The following is a 19,449-nucleotide window of genomic DNA, read 5'->3' as shown; positions in this document are numbered from 1 at the left end:
ATAGTAAACCATTTTTAATTGATTCATTTGCTAATTCACTCAATCAACAAATATTTCTTATTAAAGATTCAGTGTTAAGTGATACAGGTGTTTATAAAGAAGAATCAGACACAGAATTTACCCTAAAGAAGCTTTCATTTTCAAGACATACCCCACTTCCTTAACAAAAAATAATAATATGAGGCAAAAATGAAAAGTGCTGGTAATGTCTTTATAAGGTTCAAAGATAACAAGGTCATACTTTCCAGATGGAGCCATAAACCAAGGATTCATGATGGATCTGCTATTTGAGAAGACATTTGGCAGAAGGGTAGAAGATGATGGATAAAGGAAGTTCAGGTGGAGGGTCCAGCATGAGCAAAGTCGCAGCAGCAAGAAAGTGTAGGGAAGATAAGAGGAGGCTAGACTAGAATGTGAGGGATAATTAGAGGGCTGTGCATGAGAAGTTTGCATGGATGAGTTGGGCCCATTGATGGAGGAATTTGACCTTCTAATTTTACAGACATTGGGGGAGCCACTGAAGGTTTCCTTGCAGGCTTCTTTGCTAGGGAGTTGGTGGGGAAAAAGTGGGTTTCAGATGTGCCACCCTGAATTGCCTCAAGGGTGTACAGATAGAACAGCCCTCAAGACATCCACATCTTCAGTAAAAACATTACTCAATGCCCATCATGACTGAAAGAGTGAAAGATTGTATACGGGCATGGTATCATCAGTCCAGATATGTAGCTGTTACTGTAATCCTAGAGAATGCTTCTGGAGATATTCATTAAAGCATCTGGTCCCCTCAAGCCACAAATATGCTGGATCTTAATGATACCCAACATCTGGATGAAAAGTGGAAATTCCATTCAATTACCCACATTTCTTAGGCCCCAGATGTTTGGTAGTATATTGTAGGACCTCCATGAAACAGCATTTCCTATATTTTGCTAGCTGTTGGTAGCTGAACTGATATACCAGTATTAGCCTCGTTTCAGTCTTGCAAAACAAATTGATCTGACCTCAGAAGTTCCAAGAGTCCCTCAAAAAGGCCATGAATTCTAAAACTGTATCTTGCTTTGGTTTATGTCTCATTCTGAATATAAGATCCCTTTGCTAAGCTGGTATTTGTTAAAGAACTATCTTCCTTTCCTCAATCATATGGATAGTGTTTTTCCAAAGGTCTGAAGGACAGTGGCCTTTGGTGTCTGGGGTTTTAGGATGTTTGGCTAATCAATAACCTAGTAACCAATTAACCACATCTGAGAATTGAGTGAGTTCTGTTAGTTTCAAACATTGGATCTTAAGTGCCCTGGCTGAAGACATCTTTGACCCCAACTCCCTGAATAGATCATTTGATTATTTCTATGTAATATAAGGTGGTGGCTTCTTGATGAGATGTTTGCTGTGGCTTTCTTCATCTTGTTCTCGATGACTTGTCAGCCTGGGGGAACCGTACAGGAGAAGGTGAACTGGTGAGTCAGCCATATGTCTGCAAAATTCGCACATAGACATCATCTGGGGGGAACTAAGATGCTTTCATGTTTGCAACAGGCTGTTTAGGTTGGAATGTGAATGCTTTTCATGCTATTCCTAAATCAGTGAAAGACTAGCAGGCAGTAAAAAGAGCATGCGTTTGGAGTCTTATGGGCCTGTGTGCAGATCACAGCTCCAATACTCCGGAGCTGGGCAAACAGGAGGAAATCAATTTCTTTGAGCTTCCGTTTCCCTATCTGTAAAATGAGAATAATAATACCTCTTCTGTAAGAGTTAATGAACATGAAATATGATCCTGGATATAACATATATTCAGCTTAATAAATAATAGTTCTCTTGAGTAATGTTGGACAGCTAACCTCTATCTGTTTGTGAATCCTAAGAGTATCTATCTCTTAGTGTTTGGGGGAGGATAAAATTAGGTAAGATATATAAAACCATCAGGAGAAAGGCAGGAGGCTGTAGAGATGCTGATCATTTCACAGAAATGAGTTCACCTTTTGGTGTGGAGTAATGAATGGCAGTGGTGTTTTCATATGTATATTGCATTTTGCCCATTCCATTCCCTTGATTTTCTAGCCTGGCCTCATGATTTTTTATATTTCAACATTAAGTGTTTTCTGGTACTTAAGCAGCTCCTTATTTCATCTTTGGGACAGCTTTAACACAGTCCCTACTCCCAAACATTGAAAATTGTAATTAGAATTATTTTATTCAAATTCTTGTTTGATGATTCAATTTTGAATCATTGTTGTTTTTAAATGGTAGAGCAAGAGAGATGAGCTTTTCTTTAACAGTTCAGAACAGGGGGGAAGTCGTTTACATAAGTAGTTAATTTGCAACTTGTATTTAAAGAAAATACAAGTTTGAAAAAAATCAGAAAATTCATCTCTAATAATTAGAAGATAAAGGCAAGAGAACTGTGGTAAAGGAAATCTCTGCTGAGATACTTTTAATTATAAAAGCTTATCATTGTAATCCTTTTTGAAAATGAACAAAGAGACTTGATGTTTGATGAACTTATCAAATAAGACAGACCAGTGAAGAGGCAAATTTGAAGTCAAGGCAAAAGAGAGCTAATTAAATACTTTTAGAAAGTGCTGAAGTCGGAAATCATGAGGTCTTTGAGTCTATTGCTGGCGTGTCTGACCCTGGCTTTGAAAATGGGAAACTACACGGTGAAATAACTTTACTGGGTTCAAATTCTGGCACTAGCATTTCCTATTTGTGTTATCTCAGGCAAGTTATTTAAATTTTCTGAGGTATAAAATGGGAGGAAAACAAGAGGCAGAATTAAATGCATGTAAAATACTTAGAACAATGCCTGGTCCTTAGTAAGCATTCAGTGAAAGCTGTTGCCAATGGTGTTGTGTGATTGTTATTGTCATTTTGGGGTATTTCCATTCTCTCTGATGGTTGACAAAAATTAGAACAAATTTATAATGTGCCAATTGTCATGGATCTTCTAGATTGGTCAGTAATTTCAAACTTTTAAAAAATTTTAACAATGGCACTCCTTTTTCCCCCAAATAAATCTTATATCATCACCATTGTTTTAAAATGTTTTTTCTCAGACAACCCCATTTTTCTATTAAGACTTTATAATAAGCAAATGGTAAACATGAGCTTATAAAAAATAAAAGCTTACCATTAAAATGTAGAAGTAATATCATATGTTTTCAGTGTTAGGTTTCCTATAAGATTTTATGAAATGTTCCAGATATGCTAGGTACTAAGTGATGAGCTAAACAAATGACCCTCCCCTCATGGAATTTGTGGTGCAGTGATAGAGTCAGTCAATAAATATATAAACAAAATGTTTTAGCAAAAATTGTAATAAATATTACGAAGGAAACAAATAGGTCCCTTTGATAGAGGATATCAGAGCAATCTGAAGATAGGCTGGCTGGGGTTGGGGGTGCGTTTCTCTATGGGTGTGGGATTTAAGCTGAGATATGAAGGAAGGTAAAAAGAAACCACAGGATGTGCAGAGGAGAGATCAGCATGTGTGAAAACCCTACCGTGGAAAATGGCTCTTCCTGTTCGTGGACCTGAAGGATGGGAGGAGCATAATAGCAGGGCATCGTGCCATGAGAGGATGTGGAAAAGGTGGGCAGGGGCCAGACCACAGAGGACTGAGGGTACCATGATGAAGAATTTGGATTTTAGTCTATGTGTCGTAAAAACACAAAGAAACAAAAAGGAAACACAGGAGGGTCTTCAAACAATAGGTTGAAGGTCTCAATTTGGAGGCATTAATACAGATGGTATGCAAAGCCCAGGAAATGGAACTCAAGGAAAGATATTATCGGATTTGTAATTTATAAAAGTCATCCTGGTGGCTGTGCAGAGAAGGGACTGGAGGAAGGTGAAGTGGAAGATCTTGGCCCATTGGAGGTCATAGCAATTATCTGGGTGAGAGATAATAGTGCCTTACATTAGGACAGGGGCAATAGAGAGAGACAGAAGAGAAGATATTTGAGATACATTTTGAAGGTAAAATTGACAGAAATTTCCCAAGGATTGGATCTGGGTGGGCGAGGTTCCGGAAGGACGGGACTTAAGACCACTGCTAGGTATCTGGCTTCAGCAGCTGCATGTTTGGGCGGTTCTACTTACGGATGTGGGTAAAACTGAGAGAGGAGCTGGTACAAAGGAGGGGATCAAGAGTTTGTGTTGGGAGCCATTAAGTTTGCCATGCCTAAGAAGCAAGCTCCTAATGGAGATCTAAAATGGGCAGTTGCATAAACAAAACAGGATTTCAGAGGTGTGGTTTATGTTGAAGATCTGAATTTAGTCAAGGACTAGTATAGATGATCTGCCAAGCCCAGGAAATGGACCTCCCTTTCTTAAGAGTGAGAAAACACAGAAAGAGAAAAGAAGACGGGCCTGGCTGTACCCTGAGGAATTCCAGTGTTCAGAGAGGTCGAAGAGAACTGGCCACCGAGGTAGGAAGGGAGCAAGAAAGTGTGGTGCTGAAGTCCAAGAGAGGAAAGCTTTCAAGAAGGAAGCAATGGTTAAAGGAGGGCAAGCGAGACCAAGCCAGGCTACTTTCCACTGGATTCCGCAACACGGAGGTCACTGGAGACGCAGCACCTTCAAAGTCAAATTTCAAATACTTCCGTTTCATGATGTAATTTCCTTGCAACTCAATGGGACTGGCTTAAGATTATATAATTGATTATCAGCTTTGACTATAAGCTCAGCCAGTTTATGAGGTGACCCCCTGGCAATAATTGGGTTAGGGTTTCTGAACTTCTGGTTTAAGATTGGTAGCTAATTAATTATTTTGTGATTGAAATCGCTGAGGTGGCCACATACTGGGGCCAAGCATTTGACTCACACGTTATATATGTTCAACTCAAGGTTTTATGCCCTTCGTCCAATAGGCCACCCTACTTTTAAAAAGGCAGATGGGATGCATCACACTAGTCCGCAGATCTATAAAGAGTAGGTATTCGATACATTTTTTATGAAGATGGAGTGATTTGATGAGCGTGTATGGGTTTGAGAAGGTTAGAGATAAGGAACTAACATGTATGCTAGGCTTGTGCTGACGGCTTTCCATGCATGTTCTCACTCCATATTCAACACAAGTTATTATCTCTGGTTTTTAGCTATAAGAAAATTGAAATTCAGTAAGTAGCAAAAACTAGATTGAAATGCATGTTTGGCAGACTCTAAACCCTTTGCTATTACATCAGTGTTTCTTAACTGGATTACATAGTCTTACAGATATCACATGAAAAAAGAAATGACCTGGGTTCCAAAAACTGGGCAAATGCTCGATTAAGTTAATTAAAATGAGGAACTTCTCAGAGCCTTTAATATGTTGTTGGGTATTTAAAATATCCAAAAGTAGTATTTTGTATGCAATTTATCCAAATGTAGTTGACTATGTAACTTTTCTTCTTTCCTTCCTCCATCTCAGGTGCATATCTCAGGAACTAGTGCCCCACAGAGTACACTTTGAGAAACCCTGCAGTAGAACTATATTAATTTGTGTGATCTACAGAGGAGAAAAACTGAGAGCCAGGCAGTTAAATAAACTTGTATAGTAGCACAGAAAGGCATACTGAAGACTAGAGTCAAAGACTACCGAATCCCAGTTCTTTATTAAATGTCTCATTGCTTGAGTAGATTTTCAGTAGCTGGGAGATGGTTTAAAACTATTTGCCAAGATTTACTAGGCCACAAATTTATTGATGATTCCTTAAGTAATTGAAAAACATCATACAATTCTTTTGGAAAGCTATTCGGCCATATGTGTCATAAGCTTTAAAAATCACTTGTATCCTTTAAGTCAGCCATCTCATTCTACAGGATATATCTTCAGTAAATAACTCAGGACACAGAAAAACTGGGTGCTCCATAATCTAATTGTTTGATGTTAGGAGAGTGGAACAATGTATAGCCATCATAAATAGTTTACATTTCTGCTACAATATCCAGTGGAAACTCAGGATATAAAATGCAACACTCAGTATGACCTCGTATGTTATTAAAATAAAAAGTGAAAGGAAATATAACAAAATATTAATGGTGGTAGGATTTGGGGCAATCTTTTCCTTTTATACTGTTTTCTATGTTCTTTTTAATGAGAATGTATTACTTTTATAATCAGCAAAAAATAAACTACATTAAAAAATTCACTGGGATGAGAAGAGAAAATGCTAGTCACATTGATATTGGTAGAAGGTTGGAGCCTTGTAATGAGTTAATGAATGGTCCTTGTGTACCTCTGTACTCTTGTTTCAGTGATAGCATTACTATGGATGCTTCTGTCTAGACATCATGTCACAAAGCTTTTAAAGCTACAACAATACAGCACTGCTCTGTGTAGGCTTTTGCTTCCATCCATTAATACTGTTTCCTTCCATTTTGACATAATAATGCAGTCCCTGTGGGCTTACAATGACATTATCTTGACAATTCCACAGTGAGATGCAGAACTAATGCTGGGATCATTTTTTTTTTGCTCCAAAACCTTAGTCCTTATCTTCTCTCCCACCTTTTGATAATTAGAACCCTTGTCTTTCTTCATGTTCCTATGCTTCAATCTTTTATTGTTAGAAAAATCTATTGGCAAAATGACATACGGACCAATCCTTGAGTCATTTTAATATCTAGAGACCAGGATTATTTAGATTAATTGAAAATTAGGTTCAAATACATCTTGAAACAACGTCACTCTATTTCCATAAACTGGTATCATTCTTTCCCTATCCTTTCTCCCTCTAACCCTCACTCCCTCCTTCCCTCCCTTCCTCCCTCCCCCCTTCCTTCCTTCCTTCCTTCCTTTCTTCCTTCCTTCCTTCCTTCCTTTCCTCCCTTCTTCCCTCGCTTCCTCCTTTTTTCCTTTCCTAAATATTTACTGAGAAGCTTTCTTGGGTCTAGCACCACGACTTTAGTAAGAAATATGCCTGCCTTCATAAAGTTTACAATTTGCTGGAGAAAACAGAAATTATTCAATTACAGGTGTGATAATTAAATGTTGAGTAGAAGATGTGCAGAGCTTAACCAAATCATGTGAGGAGAGGAATCTAAGCAGTCTGGGTATTGAGCGATGTTTCCCTGGAACTGAAATTTACAATGAAATTGAAAGATACTTATGAGTCAACCAGGTAAAGAGGTAGATAGTTGGACTCATTCGGGATTGGGTTTTACAGGTAGGTGTGATCAAGGGAATGGGGGGGTCCACAAATTTAGGATATAGTTTAGATTTTTAAATTATGGATCATGGAATCAAAACTACTTATAAAGGGAAATGAAAATAGGAGGGAGTCTTATTGATAGAAAGTTTAGGGGTCAAGAGAATGAATGGGCCAGTAAGACCCAAATGGAAGTGCAGTGGGACTCCTTGAGCATATAAGAAAGATGAGAAGAGGCTGTGGAGCCCCAAATAACTATTCACAGGTGACTCATGAATTAGTGATTTGGAGGAGGAGCTGATTCAGAAAGTGAGAAGTTCCAGGATGTGGCCATGGAAGATAGTAGAGTGAAGAAAAAGTCGTCAGAAATGAGGAAAAGGAGCAACTGAGAGGACAGGGTGTTGAATGGCTCATTTATAGGATGATGAGGTCTTCCAGAGCAATGAAAGGAGCTGGAATAGAGAGGAATATTGTGAGCTGAACACTGAAGTTTTATTCACAGGGAAAGTAAGAGTGGTGTTTACATGAGCATCATTTTATAGATCAGAGTTTCTCAAAGTGTGATCTATAGACCCCAGGGAGCCCCTAAGACCTTTGTATGTGTGTGTGTGTGTGTGTGTGTGTGTGTGTGTGTGTGTGTGTGTGTGTAGGGGGGGGTCTGTGAGTTCAAAAAAACATCACAGTGAACTAAAACATTTGACCTTTTCACTGTGTTTATATTTGCACTGATGGTGCAAAAGTAATGGCAGATAAAACTACTGTGGCCTTGGTACAAACCAAGACAGTGGCACCAAACTCACAGGACAGAAATTAAGTTTTACTTAAGAAAGTCCTTTCAGAAACAGTGAAAATTATTAATTTCATTAAAGCTCAATCTTTGAATATGGGTTATTTAAATCTTCTATGTGTCAAAATGGGAAGGATGCATAAAGAATGTTAGTGCACTGACGTATGATGGCTACCTTGAGAAAAAGCAATCATTTGGGTTATAAGTCAAAGTAGCCATTTTTTTTTCCTGAAACATCATTTTTATTCAACAGTGTAACTGCCACACTAGTTATTCAGGCTTAGATATTTTGCAGACGTTGTCTCAAAAATGAACAGAAAGCCTATCACTTCACAAGGAAACCAAATAACACTGTTACCCATGATGAAATTTGAACTTTAAAGCAAAAATTAAAATTTTGGAAAACACATCCAATACCATGAGCTTGATAAGATAACTGGCGATTTTAATAAATTTGGCTTTTTTATATTGAATAAAAATGTGTTAATATTTTAAAGATATGCATACTCAGTGAAACATTATTTTCCAAATTTCCAATGCCTAATGTTACAAAAATCATGTATGGGTATCATCAGATTCATTCAAAGTGTACCAATGGATTTATGTCACAAGGTACAAAAATTTCATGGATATGCTTTCAGATCATATCACATGGGAACTAAAATTTAAGAAATTACAATTTGTCAAGTTTTGGTGTAGTATCAAAGAAACACAACCACAGTTATCTGAAAAGATTATTAAAATATTCAACTATATAACTTTTTCAACTACACAAATGTATGAGGCAGGATTTTCTGCATAGACTTCAACCAAAGAGACATAAAACAACAGATTGAATGAAGAAGCAGAAATGAGAATCTCACTGCTTTCTATTAAACCAGACATTAAAGATATTTGCAAAAATATAGAACAATTATTATTCTTGGGATTGTATTTTTCCCACTAATTATTATTCTTAGGAATGTATTTTTTAAAATTATTTTATATATGGTCAAATGTAATAGATTTGTTATTGTCATTTTAAATATATATATGTTTTAAAATTTTCTCAGTTTTGATTTTGAATTCTGTGACTATTGATAGATCTAGCTCACTTAAACAAAAGCTCTTTGATTCCCTCAATAGCATGTTAGAGTGTAAAAGGACCTGGGGACCCAAGTTTGAGAGCCAGTGTTAAAGGTGAACATCACTTTCCTGACCATCTCATGGCTCCTTGTCTAGGGTTTCTGCTTAGATGTCATCATTCATCGTGAGTAGCAGGGCATGACATAGTAGCATGAAATTTAAAACATCTTTTCCCATTACACTAGGGAAGTAATTGTGCCATTCATCACAGCAGAGGCTCCCTGGCTACCAGGGGTTGTGGCAGCTCTGGTGGTAACAGATATCCTTCCTACTTTTCCCAGTGGGGTAAACAGGCTTTGAAGCTGCAGCAGCAGCGATGCTGTGGGAAGAGGCTCAGGCTTGGAGCCAGGCAAGCATGATGAGGAACAGGGAATAGGCTTTGCCATCAAACCAACTAGTTCGAATTCTGCCTCTGTCACCCTTGAGCGAGGACTTCAGAGGTTACTTAACTTTAAGGAATCTTAACTTTCTTATATATATAATAGGGCTGATGACACTTAGCTCCTGGGTTCATTGTAGATTAAATGAGATCATCCAAATAATGTCCTAGGGTGTAATACTAAAAGCCAACCTTTAATAAGTACTTCATAAGTATTTTAGTGTGCTTTCAATAACGCTAGGTAATGTTATTTTTAACATAGTTTTACAGATGGGAAACACTGTAGCTCAAGGAAATTAAGTAACTTGCTCAAGTTTTCAAAGTTAGCAGGTGGCTAAGATTCAAACTCAAGCTTCACACCCCAGACCCCATGTTCGTAACCACTGGGCTTTCTGCTACTCTGGCTCTTCAAAAAACGTTAGCCCTTCTCAGTACTTGTTTCTCTAAAACTTGAATAACTTGATCAATGTAATATTCATATAGGATTAAAATAAATTTTTATATCAACCCTCTAGCATCATACCTGCATACAGTAGGAGCACAATCAATTTTCTTTATTTCCTCAAACTGTGATTGACTGGAAGAAAAATGTATGTGCACAGCTTTTTTCTTTACTTAAATTTTGTATATCATAATTGATGCAGGGAAAGAGCCCTGGACATGGATGGTGGTGATGGTTGCACAACAACATGAATGGACTTAATGCACTGGATTGTACACTTAAAAATGGCTAAGGCGGTGCATTTTATGTTATCTGTATTTTATCACAATAAACAAAATTGGGGAAAAAAAGACAGGGCGATAGGCCATATATTGTTTGTTTTAAAAACAGCACACATGATTTTTAAGAAGGAAGATAAAATCATTCAAGTGTTGGAAGTGTCCCTACAGCCAAGCCTTGCAAGTGAGAATAGCTGTGCATCTCCCTGCTCTATCTCCACTCCACCTCCCGATAACTTGACGGCTATATCTTGTGATATTGCCTTGAGGTCCGCTTCTACAGGTACCCAGTTGCCCAAATCCATGGGCAAAGTTTACAAATTTGAAAATTTGACATGTTCAGCCACAAAAAAAAAACCATAAAGGAGGAAATCCTGCCAATTGTGACAACATGGATGAACCTGGAGGACACTATGCAAAGTGAAATAAGCCAGACAAGAAAACAATACTGCATGATCTCTCTTATATGTGGAATCTAAAAAAGTTGAACTCAGAGAACCAGAGAGTAGGTGGTTACAAGGAGCTGAGAAGTGGAGAACATGGGGAGAGGCTGGTCAAAGAGTACAAACTTTGGATTATATGAAATAAGTTCTGGGGATATAATGCACAGTGAGGTGACAATGGTTAATAACACTGTACCATATACTTGAAATTTACTAAAAGAGTTGCTTGTAAGTGTTCTCATCCCCTCCAAAAAGGGTAACTATGTAAAGTAATGGGTATGTTAATTAGCTTGATTATGGTAATCATTTCACAATGTGTATCAAACCAGTACATTGTATACCTTAGATGTATATGTATTATTTTGTCAATCATACCTCAATAAAGCTGGGAAAAATTTGGCATCTGTTTTCATATGAAGATACCTTCATATTAAAGGACCTTTTTGAATTTTTAATAGCAAAAATAAAAATGATCAGAATAAAACTTTTTTGAACAGAAACAGAAGTCTGTCTTCTCTTTAGGAGAGTAAGTCGGGCTGCTGAGAGTTTCACCCCCACAGCGGTTACCTGTCAGCTGAGCAACTGGTCTGAGTGGACAGATTGCTTTCCATGCCAGGACAAAAAGGTAAGACACTTATGACTAGTTTGGGGGCATTTCATGTTTGAATTGTGTACTAGGCATTCACATGGGGATAAGCAGCCAGATCTATAAATCTGGAGGTCTGGGGAGAAATTGGTTCTAGAAATAGGTACTCGGAAGCCATGGACACATGGCTGGAGGAGCTTTTTCTGCCTCTCCTGATTTTGTTGTAGGGCATTATTGGGTGAGGCTGCAAAAGAGGTGTATGTTATGGTTTATATGCAGAAAAGTTGCTATTTGGACAGGGCATACTGATCCCTGCTGGCTTCTCTGGGTCCTGGCCATCTCTTGCCTTCTAATGGAGGTCATCTGGAGGGGCTAATGGCTTGGTAACAAAATGCCTAGCTGGCTGTGACCTATGGTGAGCTGAGATAAACCAGAGCATGCCATAGAGGGTGCTCCTGAGGGTTCAATTTCCATGAATTAAAAAGGCTGACACACCTAATGAACAAATGGATGTTTGTCTGTCTTGCCCATCTAAGTGGTTTTGGGTGATCCAGAATGGTGGCTGAGCAGAGTGGTACACCAAGGGAAGAGGGCGGTTGGGAGCATTCCTCAGTCCCATTCTGGCAGACAGGAATGTTAAATTTCTGACTTTGTTCAGAATCACTGGCTCATGGTGATAATAAAAAGCAAACTACCTTCTATTCTGTTTTATTAGTGTTTTAAACTCTGTACAGACAGCTCACCACACGACTTTACTGGATGCAGCCAGGGTGGGGTGTATCCAGGCTCCCAGCCCCTGCAGTTGTACAGCACTGCCTGAACTTTGCCTATTGGCACATTACTGTCAAGTTTAAATATTTAAGCTCTGATTCTGTGGCTTAGATTCTGGCTTTGCATCCTATTTGCTGGGTTACTTTGGGCATAGTTTTTTTTATCCTCTCTGTGTGTTTGATTCCTTATCTATAAATGGGAATAGTTACAGTGCTTACCTCATAGAGTTATTGTAAGTGTTAAATGGGTAATGCGTGCAAAGCGTTTTTTCATGACATCTGGCAGATGTTAGCTGTTTTGATGATTGCTACCTGTGCCCTCCTCTCCAACCTCACTCCCGATGCCGTGAATCAAGCCTGGCTCTTCTCTCACCTGAGCTTTTGCAGGGTCGGCTGATGGTCCTCCTAACTCCAGACCCACTCTTCAGTTAGATGTGAAAGTGCCCTGGGACTGTTCGATGAGCTGTTCAAAACCACAGAGTGGTGGAAACACAAGTTGTTTCTAGTTTATTCAACTTCAAAGCCTGAAAATCATTCTTCTGCCTCTCCCGTCTCTGAGATACGCCAAAGAGCCCTAAAACCTGTTCCAAAGTTTCTGGCCCTCACATGCTCATTTTGCGTTGACATCCTATAGTAGCTTTCTGAGTCTGCTATAACAAATTGTCACAAGCTGGGTGGCTTAAAACAACAGAAATGTATTCTTTCACAATTCTGGAGGCCAGATGTCTGAAATTAAGGCATTGGCAGGGCCACTCTCCCTAGCAGCGGTTCTCAACCTTCCTAATGCCGAGACCCCTTAATACAGTTCCTCATGTTGTGGTGACCCCCAACCATTCATTGCTACTCTATAACTGTAATTTTGCTACTGTTATGAATCATAATGTAAATATCTTTGTTTTCCGATGGTCTTAGGCGACCCCTGTGAAAGGGTCGTTCGACTCCCAAAGGGGTTGCGACCCACAGGTTGAGAACCGCTGTTCTGGAGGCTCTAGAGAAGAGTCTGTTTTTGCCTCCTCCAGCCCCCGGAGGATTGTCATGGTGGTTGTTGACAGTCCTCGTGGTGTGCAGGCATCACTCCAGTCTCTGCCTCTGTGCCCACACTGCCTCTTCCTCCTTTGTGTGCCTCCTTTGTGTCAGTGTGACATCTCTGGCTTCCTCTTATAAGGACACTGTAATGACATTGATGGCCTACCCTGCTAATCCAGAGTAATCTCACCTCAAAAGCCTTAATAATGTCTGCAAAGACCCTTTTCCCAAATAAGGTAACATTTACAACTTTCAAGGCTTAGGACTTGATTTCTTTGCATCACCAGTATTCAGTCTATTTATATCCACAACTACATTCATTGTACATGTTACAGTTTAGTTAGCAGAAACTACAGGTGAGTGACTCACAGTTTAAAACAGAATTGAATAACTTCCTTAATGACTCAAAAAGATATACATGTCTTTAAAGTAATACTTAAAATAATTAAATCCTGTCATTTAAGTGAAAGACATGCTAGTTTCTTTTTATTAATATGTTTCTTCCTCTCAAAGTCACACAAACAAAGATGTGCATTTCTGGAAAGAAACATTATCTACTAGCTAAAACAGAAAATTACATCTTAATGATACCAACCACAGGTGATAGCACGGAGAAGTCCCTGAGGGAATGTCTGCACTAACCTCTCTGCAACACAATGTCTTCATTATTTGATCACACCCTAGAAAATAGGGAACCGGTGGGAACAAACCTCACATTTGCACCATCATTCCAAGTATAGGAACCACAGGAAAGGTGATAATGGTATTGACAGTTACCATTTATTAAATGATTTCTATGTACCAGGCACTGTGCTAATGCTTTAAATAAACTGTCTTCTTTGACTTTTACAGCCAACTATAAGTCATACATATCATCATCCCCTTGGCTAGGGTCACCCAGTAAGGAAGTGGCAGAGCCTAGATTTCAGACTTGGTCAGGGTGATTCCAAAATGCCCGTGTGCCTGACCACTTCACTCTACGGCCTCTCCCTGAACTATATGGAGAGTAATAATGGTATTAGAGGTCACCTAATCCAATTCCTACTCAGTCATAAATCCTTCTGGAGTAGCCCAACAGCTGGCTACAAGAATGATGATGATATCGGTAATTGTGATTATTGAGTACATGCCAACAACCAGGCAAAGTGCTAATTTCTTCACACGCATTAACACGAATCTTCACAACACTCTCAGATAGCTCTCATTTTATAAATAAGAAAACTGAGGGTCAGAGCTGTTAAGTAATTTACCCAGTGACACGTATACTGTAAGTGGAAGAACTGGAATTCCAACCCAGTTTAAAATGGGATTCATAATAGTACATAAACTCCCAAACTCCTAAGGATTAAAAGAGAGAAAGAATGTGAAGTGTTTGGATGATAGTAAGCACTCAGTAAATGATAGCTACCCTCACCATTATCATCAAGTTGGTAAATGCAGGTCTCCAAACGCTGATGAACTTTGTAAAGGAGTAAGAAAGAGAATTGGCTCTGTTTTGATATGCTGAGCACTCCTTTATGTAGTATATTTTGGGGTAAGATGTGGGTAGAAAATTAAAATATCCTTATATTCCCAAATTGATCATTAATTATAACCTCTTCCCCAAGAGTTTACTAATCTCTTACTGTTGTTATTAACTGAAGGGCCGGGAAGGCAGATTGACAAAAAGAGGCACATTTGACCTCTTTTTCCTACCTCTGCCTCTAAGCTAATGAATAGTTCAGCAGGCGAGAGTGGGGGCAGCTGTACTGCTCCACTCACCTACTGAATCACCTGGAAGAGACATCGTTAATAATGATGTGGAAACCACTTCTGTTTACTGAGCACCAATGATATGCCAGGCCCAGGGCCAGGTGCTTCCTCATCCATTGTCTTACTTAGTTTTCATAAAACCTTTTACATCCATTTTACATATTAGACAACAGAAGCTGAGGAAAGGTAACTTGCTCATGGACAGTGGGTAAGCGAACCTGGGATCTGAGCCCACATCAGTCTAATTCTCATGCCCATGCTCTTTTCAAATGTAGGACACAAGTGAAACAATATTTAATAACTGTATTTAGTGAGGTCAGCCATCACATTTTATAGATTTGGAAACTGAGGCACTGAGTACCAAGCACTGATACTTTACACAGCGTGTAAGAAATAGGTTCAGGCCAGGAACTCATATCTCTGCCACGCAAATCATTGTCTTCTACTTTCTAACATTCTTGAAGAAGGAGCCAGAAGGCTGATCCAAGGTCAGAAGAAGCAGAAAATATGGGACTACACATTGCCTTATTGGGCATTTTGTCCAATAAGCTCTCCATATAGCATGTTTTATATTGTTATACCTTTTATTTCTTCAAGTGGACTCTAAGATTCTTGAAGGCAGGGATGAGAATTAAATATCCTTGGATATCCTAGTATTTGGCTTCCTCTTTCTACAGTATCATGAAACCACAGAGCTCCATGGATGGTATGCATTTTTATTCTTTCTGTTCTTTCTTCAACAAGTGTTGATTTATCTGCAGGCAAAGCTAGACCCCGGGCCTCAGATGATGTCTTCAGAGCTCCCTTTGTCTCTCTCTCTCTCTCTCTTGGATGGGCTCTTTCTACATATTAGGCGAGATGACTACTTCATGCCCACAGTTCCCAGCAACTTCGGTACAAAGAATCTCTTTCCCAACAGTCCTGAAAGAAAACCCTCAGAGAGAACTCTGCCCTAAGGATGAGCCATGAACCAATCCCTGAACCAATCTCTGCGACTTTGCAGGCCTGGTACTCTGGTTGCCCAGCATGGTTCACATCCACCCATCCCTGTGACTGAGCGGGGTGAGCTCATCCCCATTGAGCCACATGAAATATGTCCCAAGGAAAGAGAGGATGCTAGCCCAGAAGAAATGCTACAAAGGAAAAGCAACCAACATTTTCTAAAAGTGCCTCCTGTGTACCTGACTATAGATCAAGTGTCAAGTGTAGGAACCCAAACAAGACATGGTCCTTTCTTCACCACCCCTAACCCCATATACAAATTGTTCCTAAATGAATGAGAAAGGTAAACAAATGAGCAGACAATTCATTACAACCTTAGATGACAAGTTCTAGGAAGAGAGGGATGTGCAGGGAACTATAGAATACGTTGCTTAATTAGAAAGGCTTTCAGAGGAGGTAAACCACAAATCTTGGAGGATGAACAAGAACTAACTGGTTGTGGAAGGGGGACAGAGGGTTCTTTCTATGGATAGCAAGCAGGAAGACCTTAAAAAAACCTTGTTCAAGCCTTTCCTTTATGTTTGGAGGCCCTTATTCAATATTATTCAATATTCCAGCTGGTGGCTGTGCCGCCTCTGCTTCAACATCACTTTTTATGAACACTCATCCCTTCAAAAGACAGCCTTTTAGGCAGCTCTCAATCATGAGACACTTATTCCTTATGTTGAGCTGAGACCTGCCTGCACAAAAATCTTGGTTGATTGATACACAATGAATGTGTCTGGTTCAAAATCTGATTTAGTACCGACACCGGAGCCTCCTGCAGCCAAACAAGTTTGGGGGAACCATCTGCAGTGGTGATATGTGGGATGAAGTCAGCTGTCAGAGTCCCTCAGCTTGTCTACCACAAGCACAGTGTGGACAGGATTTCCAGTGTAAGGAGACAGGTGAGTAGCATTCCAGCGGGATAACAGCTGTGCTTGTCAAATTCAACATGCAAAACGCTTCCCTGGGGAGCTTGTTAGAAAACACACTCCTGAGCTTTTCCCCTAGCAGTTGTCATTCTGTAGGTTTGGGATGGGGCCCAGGAATCTGCACTGTAAGCCAAGCCAACAGCCCAAGTAACTCTGTTGATTCATTTAGAAAAGATAAAATTCATGCATTCATCCTTTCTTTGAATAAATATTGGTGGGGCACATATTATGTGCCAGGCAAGTATGCTACCTGCTGGTGCTATAGAGATGAAAAAACAATGTGCCTGACCTCAAGGCACTCCTAGTCTCTTTGGGAAAGAGACCTACAAGGAGTCGATGACGATATTGTGGGACAGCCAGTGTAATAGGCATTAGTCCATAGTCCAATGGGACTCGCTAGCAAGGGGTGCCTAAATCTGCTTTGGGGAGTCACAGCAGGCTTCAAAATCATACATGAGTTGAGATTTAGAAAAGAAAGAAATAAGTGTCTAGGAAAAAGAATGTGTAAAAGCATGGGGATTTAGAGACTTGCAATCAGCCCGTAATAATTGCAGGTTTGAACTTTGGGAAGAGAAGAAGGGGACGGGCCAGGTATGTAACTGGGGTCAGACTGTAGCATTTGGAAGAAGAGGAATGGGGAGCCACTGGAGGTTACACAGCAAGGGGATGACAGGACCAGACTGGCATTTTAGAAAGATCACTGGGGCTGCAATGCAGAGGCTAGGTCTTAGAGGGGAACCTGGGGCAGAGCTGGAGTTCGGGGGCCATAGATGGGAAACAGCAAGGCTAGAAGGAGGACAGAGGCAGTGAGGATGAAAAGAGGATGAAACAGGATGGAAAGGACCAAGGGGCTATTTCATAGGTGGAACAGACTTGGTGACTATGGATGTGGGTCATAAGGGACAGGGAGGAGTCTGGGAGGCTCTAGCAGCAGCCACAGCCTCTCCTCTCTCAGGTCGCTGCCTGAAACGCCACCTCGTGTGTAATGGAGACATGGACTGTCTTGATGGCTCTGATGAGGATGCCTGTGAAGATGTCAGGGCCATTGAAGATGACTGCAGCCAGTATGACCCAATTCCAGGATCAGAGAGGGCAGCTGCTGGGTGAGTCACTGCCTCTGGCCATTTGTGGGCAGGAATTGATTTCTCTTCAATCATGAATATTAGTTTTGGGGACAGAAGTGGGTCTTTTCAGAGGGTTCCTCTGGAGTGCTTCCTATGAGGCAGCTGTCACTGTCCCTCTAAGGTGGTGTCTTACATCAGGCTGTTATAAGAAAATACTGCACACTGGGTGGCTTATAAACAACAGAAATGTATTTCTCACTGTTCTGAATGAAGGAAGTCTGAGATCAGAGTGTCACAATAGTCAGGTGAGGGTTATCTTTCAGGTCTCCTTGTATCCTCACATAGGAAAAGGCACCAGGGAGCTCTGTGGGGTCTCCTTTATGAGAGCACCAATACCATTCATGAGAGTTCCACCTTCATGAGCTAAGCACCTCCTGAAGATCCCTACCTCTTAATATTATCACATTAGGGGTTAGGATTTGAACATATGAAACTTGGCAGGGATACAAACATTCAGTCCATAGCAGGGGGCTTGTCCAGTTCTGGCTACATGACATAACTCACGTTTTCTCCTCTGTGTCTCTAAGAGTCCTCCTCTCCATTCTCCTGATCACTCCTTTCACCTCAATTCCATTTCCAAGGCCCATTTAAAAAGCCACATCTTTGGGCCGGCCGAGTGGCACGATGGTTAAGAACTGGCTTGGGACGCCAGAGGTCCCTGGTTCGGATCCCACACATGAGGGCCAGTGACACTGCCCTCCACAGCTAAGATGCTGAACCACAGCTCAACCTGGAGCTGGGCTGCCCTGAGTTGCCGGCGATGGCGTAGGCTGCAGCCCCTGTGGCAGTGGGCTGCCATGGGCTACCATGGACTACTGTGTGTAGCCAGCAGCCAGCGTGAACGGCCAGCAGCCACAGTGAGCAGCCGTCCAGAAGCCGGCGACTGATGTGCCTCGCCTGGGAAGAGTGCAATGATGGTGCCAACTTGGGCCAGTGAAGCAACGTCCTCCACAACTAGACTGAAGAACAAAATGACAGCAACTTGTCTGTTCCCCTTCCCCCAATTGCCCAGCACTGTTCCCATCCCCCCAATTCCCCAATAATAATCTTTAAAAAAAAAAGCCACATCTTCTATGGAGACTTCCCTGATTCCCCAAGAAGATAGCATTTCTCTGACCCAAGTGCACTTCCCAATAACCCTGTTCACATTCTGCCTTGGACTCTACTTGCTGGTGTAACCAGGGCTAACAGTGTAATAAAGTGCAAAGAAAATGGACTTGGGGTAACATGGAGAGAGGCTTGTCTCTCCACTTCACCAGTGCTTACTCACACCTCCCAGGCCACGGTTTCTTTATCTGTTGTGATTCAATCAGCCTTGATTCTAACTTTCTTCATCATACATGCTATGGTCAGGTTCAGTTCCTTGAATGTATCACACTCCTTTGTTCTGAGACTTAATTTCTTCTTTCTGAAATGTCCTTCCCCATGTTCCTAACTTAACTACTTACCTAATGTTAGGAACTGAATTTCATTTCCCTCAAACTCATATGTTGAAGCACTAACTCAGTGGGATTGTATTTGGAGATGCGGCCTTTAGGGAAGTAATTAAAGCTAAATGAGGTCATAGGGTGGGACCCTGATCTAAGACTCCAGTCCTTGTAAAAAGAGGAAGAGATCCCAGAGATCTCTCACATCACATGCAGGGAAGAGGCCGTGTGAGGACACAGCCGTCTGCAACCCGTAGAAATTGTCTA

The 19,449-nt window shown here is 40.6% G+C and overlaps 1 protein-coding gene across 1 annotated transcript in view; it reads left to right on the top strand.

Annotated features, from left to right (window-relative positions):
- The first annotated feature begins 1,245 nt into the window (after positions 1-1,245).
- C8A (complement C8 alpha chain) overlaps positions 1,246-19,449 on the top strand; it is a 59,466-nt gene continuing 41,262 nt past the window's right edge. The window contains exons 1-4 of the mRNA XM_019633208.1: positions 1,246-1,454; positions 11,104-11,206; positions 16,460-16,604; positions 17,587-17,734. Of these exons, the coding sequence (XP_019488753.1) occupies positions 1,378-1,454; positions 11,104-11,206; positions 16,460-16,604; positions 17,587-17,734 (473 nt within the window). The 5' untranslated portion in view covers positions 1,246-1,377. The remainder of the gene's footprint in view (positions 1,455-11,103; positions 11,207-16,459; positions 16,605-17,586; positions 17,735-19,449) is intronic.

Source organism: Hipposideros armiger, unplaced genomic scaffold (assembly GCF_001890085.2).
Source record: "Hipposideros armiger isolate ML-2016 unplaced genomic scaffold, ASM189008v1 scaffold_1258, whole genome shotgun sequence".
Lineage (NCBI taxonomy): Eukaryota > Metazoa > Chordata > Mammalia > Chiroptera > Hipposideridae > Hipposideros > Hipposideros armiger.
The sequence above is the reverse complement of the archived record's forward strand: the minus strand, read 5'-3'. Positions and strand labels throughout refer to the sequence as shown.